Here is an 11,813-nt window from a genome sequence, read left to right on the forward strand (position 1 = left end):
TATTGAACAAAATATTGTTAGAATTTTATTTTTTAATATTATTATTATTTTAGAATTTTAAAAAATAAAACTTAGCCCGGTTGGTTCCTATGGCTTGACAACCAAGTTATGACAAAAATTATGTTTTAGCTGAGGATAAAATCTCCGTAAATTTATCCTAATCTTGACTTTAAGATGGAGTAAGAGTGACGATGCCAACCACAAAAATGACTATGGCCATAGAAGTGGTGTCTATTTCAGTTGCTAGTACTGACAGATCAGAGTTGCTGACTTGCAGTTGAAGACAATAACGAGACACACGATTTGAGGTCTCCCACGTAACAAAAAGTAAAGGATCTCAGCAGTGCGTTTTCCATCACTGCACTCAAGGAATCTAGGACAATCAAAATGCTCAGAAACAGGGCTAACAGCACTCTTCCAACCAGAAAAACAAGATAAAACAAAGAGCACATACTACCCGGTAGAAGGGGACCACAATTCCCTGATTATACTCTGGAGCTCACAAATTGGGTGATTGGACAAACCTTTCTCCTTGCTGCACCAACCTTCAAGCAATAAAGAAAGGAATAAAGGGGAAAGGGAAACAGAAAACTAAAAAAAAAGGGAGCTCAGAAAACTTCTAGTCTCCTGTTGTTTGACAAGCTTTGGAAATCCACAACAAGCATCAAATTGTCATATCAAAGTAACCATTCTGGAGAGTGGATACCAGCCCGCCATCTACTCCTCAACTTCCTTCCCCTCTTATGATGTGATTTTCTTTGTTTCAAGGGCGCAAGTTGTCTCCAATTAACTTCAAATCATTACATTTGCGACAGTACAAAGCATCACCAACAAGATCATGAGAAATTTGTAGCATATATGGTAAAATCTCGACTTTCAAAAGACAAGAACAGGGAAAGACAGCATTTTGTAAATGAAAATTTACAACGGAGATGCTTGCGAGTACCTTGAGAGTGAAATCTCTCGGGTGATGTTGGAACATAGTCCAGCCACAAAAGAATGCTTCTGCACATCAAACTAACCCCAAAAAACGAAAATGAAGATTGTATAATGGAAATGAAGGGGATGGAAGAGGGAAGAAAGAAAGAATGAACTTTCTCCGTTTGAGTTCTGGGAAGATCAACATCAAGAGATATAACAAGAACCAGTGAAATTACTTTCAAAGTTTCTTTCCATTTCCCTCACGGTATTGCTAACAAAAAGAGGATTATAATCCAGATGAAAACAGGTTAACTTATATATGCCCGTCTACTGAATCCAAAAGGAATGCAGAAATTGAAAGGATCTCTGGTACTTGAATAATAAATGGATCATTGATATACTTCCTGCTGTAGGAAAATTTACCAAAAAATATAAAAAATGTATGCAACCGAGTTGAGAAAATAAAAGGAATGCCAGAAATTACATGGAAGGCAAAAATGACCTCATTGGGTATAAATCTGAACATGAACATGATCTATAACTGATTTTTTTGACAGAGAATCCACATAATTTGTAACTATACCAACCAATTTGCCACTGTGACTATCTAAATTTTTCAGAAAGGAGAGAAGCCTCAATTTCTCCAACAGTCGGAAACATTGCAGCAGTAATCACATACCATTAGCGTCAACAAGAAGAGATGTCATTAGAGCCATAGCTAATTGCTTGAAGGCTTGAATCAGACATATTTGTCATCCATCTACGAGGGCCTTTCGATTCCCCTAATATATTATATGCATAAGACGGCCACCTTACATCCATCCCACACGATCTCGTGATGCCTTCTTTAATCATCTTCTGTGTTCTCTCGAGAACAATAAGACTCGAAAAAGTAGAAAAGCTGTTCCCCACAAAGACGTCAGCCCTTAAGCACACTTCATAATCAATTGCCGACTGAATGAGATATGGATACTTCCTGTAGATTCCATAAACGCCCAGTTTCTTTTTCTCCAAAGGAAGCAAGCCTTCTTTCCATCCATTCAATATAAAAGAATCTTCGAGAAGACTGTCAGCCACAGCAAGGTAAACCACAGTTGGAGTCTTTAGGTCCATAATGTTTCCCACTCTTTCCATAATCTCCTCCTTGCTGCTACAAATTTGGCTAGTGTTAAATCTCTGCTCTAATTTCTTACAGTGAATCATCCAGTCTATCTCTATTCTCATGTGGACGGCTACATAAGGCACTCGCTGAAACGTAGAACTCTCAGAACTGATACCATGTTGCACAGATTCAGTTTTTCTTGTTACCTCCATTTCTTTCTCTCTAATCTTGGATACAACTTTATCCGCTTCCTTTGCTATCTCATCAACCAAAACTAAGCACTCAAATACCCGGGCATAGTCCTTAATAGGCCAATGATCGTGCCATAAAAATGGGTTCTTCCCAACTATTCGAATTACCTCATGCCCATCAGTAGTGTCTTTTCTATGCTGTCTCAGTTGATCTAAATCTCTCTCAATTGTCCATTTCCTTCCGCTTCCCTTTCGAAGCTCAAAGATCCCTGTACGATTCGAAAGATCGGAGTAACGACCCAATCGGACAAATCCATTGCAGAGTGAATTGAACTTCTCGAATTGGAACACCTTATCGAAGGAAATGGGTTGCAGGAGGTCAATTTCTTTGTAGAACAGGGAAGCGCTTAAGCTAGGCATCAAAAGAGTTCGGTTCAGCATTCTTGCAGTTAGACAAGCTCTTGCAAATGCAATCTTTTGATTGTTTAGACCCCATACAATCTGAGGAACCTCCAAGAATTTATCTTTCCGAATTCCAAATTCAGAAGTGAATAACAGAGAGCGGTTCTGGATGAAGATCAAGTTCTGCTGCTCAATCCAACCAAAGCCGGAGAATGTAGGAAGCAGAACAGCTCTAATAACCAGAGCAATCACAACCAAAACAACGCATCTGCATGCCATGGAATTCAAATACCGGCCAGAGAATTTGGAATGTTTGTGATTAGGCGGTAAGTCCATTTAAAGTTCACTCAGAAGAACGCTACTGCAAAATAATTCCAATCATGTACGAGTCACGACTTCCATAAAACAAACATGAATTCTAGAGGAATCAACATCAATCCAGAGAGTTGCACATACCCAGTAACAATTCTCAGTCCAGACATGAAAAAATTACAGGTTTACAACCCATAATTTCTGCAGAGGAAACCATAAGAAAACTCCAAGAAAAAACTGCAATAATCAAAGAAAGGGTAAAAAAAAAATGATCAGATTTAACTGAAAAAGGATTGAGTACTTAATAGCCACAATTTACGGATTTTGCACCTCAATTGAAAGGCCAGAGATTTAGCGAAAAAAAGCTACATGCATCAAACCCCAGGTGCCATATTCAAAGCCGAATGCGCCAAAAGATAGCCATGTGATACTTATCTTGAGTTTGGGGAAGGATCCCAAAACCATTAAAGACATCTGTTTCGGACGAAAGGGACTCGTGCAATGCCGAAGCACTAGAAGTTGACACGCGGCCGGGGGGGGTGGGGGAGAGAGAGAGAGAGAGAGAGACAGAGTGAGGGATTCAGATTTCCAGTGACGAGACAAAAACTGCGTAAATCTACCTTTTCGTAATTTGATTCTCTTACAGTGAATCCCAACAAAGAAGTAATTCCAAAAAGCTATCTCGTCTGAATCAAAATTGGCTTCTGATAAAAGGAACCCAGATTTCTGAATTCTGAGAAGAACCCAGAAAGCAAAAGGAACAAGCAAGAAACGAAGGTGACGATTAATGCACACCAGAAAAAGGAATCCACAAAAGCCGTATTTCACGCAAAACAAATGTAACAAGAGCAGCCCATCATGACCATCATCATCATCATTACAAACTTGTAAAGAAATGACAACCAAGAACCCTTTATGATAAATTACATAAATTAAAAACAAAAAAAAAAAAGGGGAAAAGAAAATAGTACACGGCAAAAAGAAAAAGGATAGTACAAGGAGGATGGAAGGGAAACAGAATGTAACGAAAAAGGGTTGGAATCTGCTGTGGATGAATGGAGGGATGATTGTTGGAAAATGAAAAAGAAATCCAAAAAAGGTGTCAGAGATCAGAAACGTACAGAGAAGAGATTGATGGGTCCTATCTGTCCGATCAGATAGACGGCAAGAGGACGATTGAGCTATCGTTCATAGAGGAATATCAGAAATTTGGTCCCAAAAAACACAAAGGGGAAACAGTTCCGTGAGTTGTACTTGTTTGGATTATTAGTATATGATTAAATTATTAAGTTCCAATAATAATTATAAATAAAGGAAAAAGAGTATTTGACTGTTGGACTTTTTGGGCAGGTAGAACTTGGCTGGCATGTTCTTCGTTTGGCTGTGCAGATTGCAGAGGGCACTACCCAAACTTTACAATAATGTTTTTCTGCTTTCTTTTACCTAAAAGTTCACAAAATAATGTTTATCCACGCGTTGTCCTACTCTCGAGTCTCGTGCAAGTTGTTGATAATCCCCTATATTGCATATGCATAATACATTTGCCTTTAATTAAAAAAAATTATTAGCTGTCACTTATAATCAATTAGCAAGTAGTATAGCTTATGGCTATAGTTTTTTGAATTTTGAATATGCGTTGTCATCGTAATAAAATAAGGATAAGCATGTTCTTCATTTTATTTGAGTTTTCTGCTTTTAAATATCTGCATCACTTATCGAATACATCATACTTATAAAAATTAGTGATTAAATGATAAATAAAAAGGAAAACATTTAGTACACTGATAAAGTGTACCGATTATTTTTTTTAAAATATTTTTGTGTATTTTAAAAAAAAATACATATATTTATTTTAAGAAAAACATAAATACTATTCGGTATACATTTCTGTACCCTTTTTCAGTGTATCCAAATAAGAAATAGAAGAAATATATATCACTTATGATCCATCCATGCTATAAAAAGGAGAGATAATTTAGTCATAAAAATATTTTACAAAAATAAATTTCAAATTATGGTGCGATTTGAATAGTGACTTGAGATAAAATAAGTTAACATAAAAGTTAAAAGTATAATAAAATATTATTAGAATATTATTTTTTAATATTATTATTATTTTAAAATTTAAAAAAATTAAATTTTTTTATTATATTTAATATAAAAATTTAAAAAAATTATAATAATTAAATAAAATAAGATGCGATGAATTGATATTAACTCTCCGTCCAAACAGTCACATATATAATTTTTTATTAGCACTTTTGTCAAGAGAAACATGCCTTGTTAACGTCGTGGCATCTGTTGTCATTTGGCATCGGTAAAGATTCGGGCACTGAAATTTTTATGCTTAGTGTTTTAGATTTGGGCCAAATCTGATGCAAGCAGCAGCCCGCTCCCATCCGCTTAGCCCGTTGCTTGCATCTACTTGTTATGTTAGGCTCTTGCGTAGAAGTTAACATTGTTTGGGCTGCGCGTACCCCGGGCTTGAACGGGCCAGCACTCCCAAGTCCAAATTGGGATGGGCTCCACTTGTATTTGCTTTTGTTTTTTAACTTGAGCCGTCAGGATTGGGATCCACTCCGATTTTATTATAAAACAATAATTACTTTGTCTAGACATCAGCCTTATAAAAATATTTTTACAAGTTTACATGTCAATCAATTTTTTTAATTGGCTTTTTGCTAAGTTAGGATTATCGATGTAACGTTGCAAGTTTCGTATATTGATTTTGAAAAAATTGTGATTCATTATTAAAAAAATTATTATTTTTTGTTTGAATTTTAAATTTATTCAAATTTTTTAAAAGAATATGTAAAGTTTGCATATTTTATGACTACAAATATGATTTATTTAATTGTATAAACATATAAGTTATCTATATTATATCATTGTTTATACGAGTATATAATATATTTTTTTGGAAGGGACAATAATACAATCAATATTAATGAATAAAAAATATTGATGTAAATTAAATATATAATAATCTTTATTAAGAAATATTGATATTCTCTTTCGAGGCTACTTTGTTGATCAATCATCCAATCTTCTTATAAGAGGGTTCTAACTTCTCACAATATATATATTTTTTTAAAATCACAAACATCTTTTTATAATTTGAAAGTAATGGACACGTAACATTTTTCATGAAGGTCTAGATCCCAATATTAAATAATATATAATTCATTTGTTGTGTCGATCTTTTTAAGTTTTTAGAAAAATAGATTTATGGCAAGTTCTAATTCCGAATTACATTGATTGATTTTGTATATCTTTAAATTAAACACTCTCAATAGAAGATAGCTCGAGTCTCCTCTCTGTTTTCTCTCTAGAAAGCTGAGGTGGTGAAAAAACAGTTATAACTAACTGTGAGGAAGTTGCGAGTCTGGTTTCCATGGAGGAACCTGATGGGATTGGAATGAAGAGTCTGGAAGATCAGTGGGAGAAGCTGAAACTCTCGGATGAGGAGAGGCGAGTTGTTGACGTTGGAGAGGACAATGAAGAGGAGGCATGGGAGTATGGGGAACGGAGTATTGTTGGAAAAATTTTTTTGGATAGGACGATTGGAAGAGAAACATTGTCAGCAACGATGAGGAAGATCTGGCGTATTAGCAAGCCAGCGGAATTTCGGGAGGTAGGTGACAATAAATTTGTTATTTCATTCTCTTCAGTAGCTGATAAGCTGAGGGTGTTAGATGGTAGACCATGGCTGTTTGACAACCATCTGTTTGTACTTAAGGCGTTTGAAGCTTTTACTCAACCAAATGAGTGGAAGTTTGAGAGTGAACTTTTCTGGATCCAGATCCATAATCTACCAATGATTTGCATGACTAAGGAGAAGGGGAATGTAATTGGTAAATCGTTAGGTAGATTGATGAAAGTTGATGTTCCTAATGATGGCATTGGATGGGGGGAGTTCTTAAGAGTACGGGTGGAGATTCCTTTGAAAAGAGCTGTTGTCAGAGGTAGATGGCTTATGGTGAATGGCCATAAGGTTTGGGTTGATATTAAATATGAGAAACTGCCTAGACTTTGTTTTAAGTGTGGGTGGTTGATTCACGGGGAGAAGGGATGCTTGAGGAAGAAGGATGAGGAGGATGGTGTTGGGAAGACAGAGCAGGATCAATTTGGATCTTGGTTGAGGGCTGATGGGGGACAAAAAAGAAGATATCAGAAGGGAGGATGGGAGGAGAGATCTGGTACGGGAGCAGATTATTTTGGTGATTCAAAAAAGGGTGAGGCAAGTGAAAGTCATGCAGATACTGAAGGAAAAAATTCTAAGGGACTTGATGCTGAGGAGTCAGAGTCAAGTGTGGTGGGGGTGAGGAATGTGGGGGAAGGTGGGTTTAGGGAGAGATGTATGAAGGAACAAGCAATGGTTGAGGTACAAAATGAAGAAGAGAGAGTGGGGAATGATTGGCCTAGGAAGGGGAAGGATGAAATACCAGAAAATATGGGGAAGGGGATCTTAGTGAAAAAAACACCTAAGATGCCTTTGGGGGTACCAGAAATGGTATGTGGTGAAATAGTAAGTGAAGAGAGAAAAAAGTTGAAAGGAAAAAAGTCTTGGAAAAGGAGAGCTAGAGAGTTTGGAAAAATAGAGAATTATGAGAGGTATCCAGTCAGGGGAAAAAGAGGGATAGAGATGGAAGGAGAAGGTGGGGGTTTTAAAAAACAGAGGCAAGCTTTAAAGGAGATTAACTCTCCAATGTTATTGGCAGGAGCTGCTGGGCAGCCCTGCCAGGAATTATGAAGGCCCTGAGCTGGAACTGCCGAGGGCTTGGCAACCCTCGGACAGTTCAAGTCCTTTGCATGATTGTAAAGGAGAAGCTGCCAGATTTTGTTTTCATTATGGAAACAAAGTTGAGTTCGAAGAAAGTTGAAATGATACAAAAGAAGTTGGGGTTTGAGGGGTGTATGGTGGTTGAACCGAGAGGTTTGAGTGGTGGCTTGCTAATGCTTTGGAAGGATGTGGAGGGGGTTGAGTTGTGGAATTTTTCTCAATGGCACATCAACCTTTGGGTGAAGCCCAGAGGAGAACATCATAAATGGCTCTTGACAGGTTTCTATGGGCATCCAGAAGCTTCTAAAAGAAAGGGATCGTGGGAACTTCTACAAATGTTAAAGCCTCCTCCTAGAGTGGGATGGTGTGTCCTTGGGGATTTTAATGAGCTAGTGTCTCAAAGTGAAAAATGGGGGGGAAATGAGAGGAGAGAAAGTCAGATGGAGGAGTTTAGAAATGCTCTGTCTAGTGGAGGATTGAGTGATCTTGGGTGGAGGGGCAATAAATTCACTTGGAGTAATGGTCATGCTGATGGATCTTTTGTAAAAGAAAGGCTAGATCGTGCTGTTGCTAACCAAGTATGGAGAAAGGACTTCAACAAGGTTGTGGTGGAGACTGTAATAGCATGGTGTTCTGATCATCTACCAATTCTGTTGTCTTGCTCCAAAGAAAGTGCTAATAATGACAGAAATAGAAGACTTTTTCGATATGAAATCTGCTGGGATAAGGAAAAGGAGTGCAGTGAAGCTGTAAAGGAGGCGTGGGGAAAGAATGAGAAGGGGACCAGTAGGCTTTTAAATGTTCAAAGGGGCCTCAACCTGTGTAGGCAGACTCTGAAAAGGTGGTCTATAGGGAAAGATTCAAGGAGAGGGGCAGAGATTAAGTCTCTTTCTGAGAAACTAAAAGAGCTTAAAGAAGAAGAGGGCCCGAATTCAGTGGGTAAAATAAAGCAGATGAGTAGAGAATTAGAAGAACTGTTGGAGCAGGAAAACAGTTGGTGGAAGCAGAGAGCAAAGGTTCATTGGTTGCAACAAGGGGATCGTAACACAAAATATTTTCATATGAGTGCAAGCCAAAGAAAGAAAAAGAATAAAATTTTTGAAATTGTTAATATGCATGGGTGCACTCTAAGGAAACAAGAAGATATTGAAGGGGCTTTTGATAAATATTTTGAGGAAGTGTATAGATCAAACAATCCCACTGAAACTGATATTGAAGGATGCATATCTGATCTTGAGCCTAAGATTTCGACTGAGAAGAGGATGGGACTTGAAGGCACTTTTAGAAGGGAAGAAGTAGAAAAGGCCTTAAAACAAATGTCACCTTGGAAGTCTCCTGGTTATGATGGGTTTGGGGCTGGGTTTTATCAAAGGCATTGGGGCATTATTGGCAGGGATGTTAGTGATGCAGTGCTAGAGTTTCTTAATGGGGGAAATATGGTGCCTGACTTAAACCATACACTCATTGCACTAATTCCAAAGGTGAAGATGCCCAAGGAGGTGATGGAGTATAGACCAATCAGCTTATGCAATGTTTTGTATAAACTGATTGCAAAGGTTCTTGCAAATAGAGTAAAGAAGGTACTGCCTAAAGTCATTTCACAATCTCAGAGTGCTTTCATAGCCGATAGGCTCATAACTGACAATATCATGGTTGCCTTTGAGTTACTTCACTCAATGCAGTCTGTTAATACAGGGAAGAATGGAAGCATGGCTGTCAAAATAGACATGTCGAAGGCATATGACAGAGTGGAATGGCCTTTCTTAAAAGCTATGCTGATTAGACTGGGTTTTGGAGAGAAAACAACAAGGCTGCTTATGATGTGTGTCCAAACTGTCAGTTTTTCAGTCATGGTCAATGGGAAACTTGGAAAGAAGTTCATACCATCAAGGGGTTTAAGGCAGGGAGACCCCTTATCCCCTTATTTGGTCCTGATTTGTGCAGAAGGATTGAGCCATCTGTTTAAGAAAGCTGAAAGGGAAGGTGTAATAAGGGGAGTAGCTGCAGTAAGGGGGGGTTTAAGAATTAATCATTTGCTCTTTGCTGATGATTGTGTGATTTTTGGCAAAGCAACAAGTGGAGAGTGGAGGAGTATGTATGCTATCCTTGAGTGTTATGAAAAGGCATCGGGACAGAAATTAAATAAACACAAAACCTCAATTTTCTTCAGCAAGAACACAAAGGAGAGTGTTAGAGGTGAAATTTATAGGGAAGCTGGATCTTGTATTTGTGATAGATATGAAAAGTATCTTGGTTTGCCAGCCATTGTTGGTAGATCAAAATATAATGCTCTGAGGGGGATAAAAGAGAGGGTGTGGAACAAGATCCAAAATTGGAAAAATGTGTTTCTATCAAAAGCTGGAAAGGAGATTCTTATCAAGGCTGTTTTACAGGCTATCCCAACATATACAATGTGTGTTTTCAAATTACCTCAGAGGTTATGTGAGGAAATTGAGAAACTCTTTGCAAAGTTTTGGTGGGCGCAATATAAGAAAGAAGCTGGAATTCATTGGTGGAAATGGAGTAGGCTGGGTCAAGGAAAAAGCTATGGTGGATTGGGATTCAGAAAACTTGAAGACTTCAATTTGGCAATGCTAGCCAAACAAGGTTGGAGGATGCTAAAAGACCCTTCCTCTCTAGTGGCAAGGATCTACAAAGAGAAATACTTCAGAGATTCATCCTTTCTTGAAGCTTCATTGGGAAAATCACCCTCTTTCATTTGGAGGAGTGTGTGGTCTGCCTTGGGGGTGATTAAGAGAGGAATGAGATGGAGGGTGGGCAATGGTGAATCTATTAGAATATGGGGTCAAAGATGGCTGCCAAGGACAGTGACTGGATGTGTGCAAACTCCAGTGAATGGGCTGAGTGGTGATGCTAAGGTGAGGGAGCTGATAAATGAAGATGGGATTGGATGGAAGGTGGATTTGGTGAGGCAGGTTTTTGAAAATGAGGAAGCTGAGTTAATACTATCCTTGCCTTTAAGTCCCATGGGTGCAAAAGATAGATTAATTTGGGATCTAACAAAGGATGGAAAATATACTGTAAGGAGTGCCTACCATGTTCAGCAGCAAGAGAAAAGGCAAAGAGAGGGGGAAGCCTCAGATGTGGGCAAAGGGGAAGTCTTGTGGAAACATTTGTGGAAGCTGGGAGTCCCGGGATCAGTTAAGCATTTTTTGTGGAAATTAGCAAGTAATATCCTACCTACAAAGCAAAATTTATACAAGAGAAAGGTAGTGGATAATGCAATGTGTCCAATATGCTTAAGAGAAGAGGAATCTATCATGCATGCCATATGGGAGTGCCCAGCTGCTACTGATGTGTGGGCAGAGCAAGGCAGCCCTGTACAGAAATGGAGTGTGGGGGAAAAGAATTTCTACCAATGGTGGGAGGATGTGCAGAGTAAACTAACAGTAGAAAATGTAGAGAAGATGGCTCTTATATTAAGAAACATTTGGTACAGAAGAAACATGATGGTTTTTGAAAATAAATTCTTGAGTCCAATTAGCATTGTTCAAATGTCTTTATCATGTTATGAGGATATAAAATTGGCTCGAGAAAGGAGGGAGGAAGAGGGCTTTCAAGCAGCTGATAATGTGGATGCAAGGAGAGGCAGGGGCTGGAAAAAACCAGGAGGGAATCAGTTGAAGGTAAACTTTGATGCAGCATTAAAAGAGTCTACAAAGAAGCTGGGCCTTGGGGTGATCATAAGGGACTGCAGAGGGGAAGTGTTTGCTGCAGCAAGTTTAAGAAGAACATTGAGCTATGGGGCCTATGGGGCTGAATGCATTGCTTTGTGGGAAGCTATGATTCTGTGTGAAGAATTGGGACTAGGCGAGGTCATCCTTGAAGGTGATGCAAAAAATGTTATAGATGCAGTTAGTAGTGGGGAGAGAGATGACTCTAGCTTTGGTCACTTGGTTGAGAACCTGCAGCAGAAACTGAAATCACATTCAAGGTGGAAGATAGCTTTTATCCATAGAGAAGGGAATGGAGTAGCTCATCAATTAGCTAAACTAGCTTTATATGGGGAAAACGATATGTACTGGATAGAGGAAGGCCCTGAGGCCATTACAAGTCAATTGAGTATAGACAAAATGTATAC

The 11,813-nt window shown here is 38.4% G+C and overlaps 2 protein-coding genes across 4 annotated transcripts; one reads left to right on the forward strand and one right to left on the reverse strand.

Moving 5' to 3' along the window:
• Positions 1-201: 201 nt before the first annotated feature.
• On the reverse strand, positions 202-4,020 carry LOC108979337 (O-fucosyltransferase 23). 3 transcript variants are annotated; one of them, XR_004801137.1, is made up of 5 exons: positions 3,259-4,020; positions 3,073-3,165; positions 1,601-2,977; positions 947-1,017; positions 202-790 (listed from the first exon to the last, which is right to left on the reverse strand). XR_004801137.1 is itself a non-coding variant. In XM_018949996.2 (4 exons), exon 3 carries the CDS (start codon positions 2,950-2,952, stop codon positions 1,609-1,611), a length of 1,344 nt encoding a protein of 447 aa, XP_018805541.1. In that variant the 5' UTR covers positions 2,953-2,977; positions 3,073-3,165; positions 3,259-4,020; the 3' UTR covers positions 202-1,017; positions 1,601-1,608. The 3 variants fall into 3 exon arrangements, 2 of the variants coding, with proteins under 2 accessions (XP_018805541.1, XP_035544304.1); XM_018949996.2 differs by having other exon boundaries at positions 202-1,017; XM_035688411.1 differs by lacking the exons at positions 202-790; positions 947-1,017 and having other exon boundaries at positions 1,295-2,977.
• A 2,302-nt stretch (positions 4,021-6,322) lies between these two features.
• LOC108979333 lies at positions 6,323-7,681 on the forward strand. Its single transcript, XM_018949990.1, has one exon. It carries the CDS (start codon positions 6,323-6,325, stop codon positions 7,679-7,681), a length of 1,359 nt encoding a protein of 452 aa, XP_018805535.1.
• The last annotated feature ends 4,132 nt before the right edge of the window (positions 7,682-11,813 follow it).

This window comes from Juglans regia, chromosome 3, assembly GCF_001411555.2.
Source record: "Juglans regia cultivar Chandler chromosome 3, Walnut 2.0, whole genome shotgun sequence".
In the NCBI taxonomy this organism is placed as follows: Eukaryota; Viridiplantae; Streptophyta; class Magnoliopsida; order Fagales; family Juglandaceae; genus Juglans; species Juglans regia.

Excerpts from the sequence above, each read along its gene's own strand:
- LOC108979337 (XM_018949996.2), bottom strand. The coding sequence starts at position 2,952 with ATGGACTTACCGCCTAATCACAAACATTCCAAATTCTCTGGCCGGTAT.
- LOC108979333 (XM_018949990.1), top strand. The coding sequence starts at position 6,323 with ATGGAGGAACCTGATGGGATTGGAATGAAGAGTCTGGAAGATCAGTGG.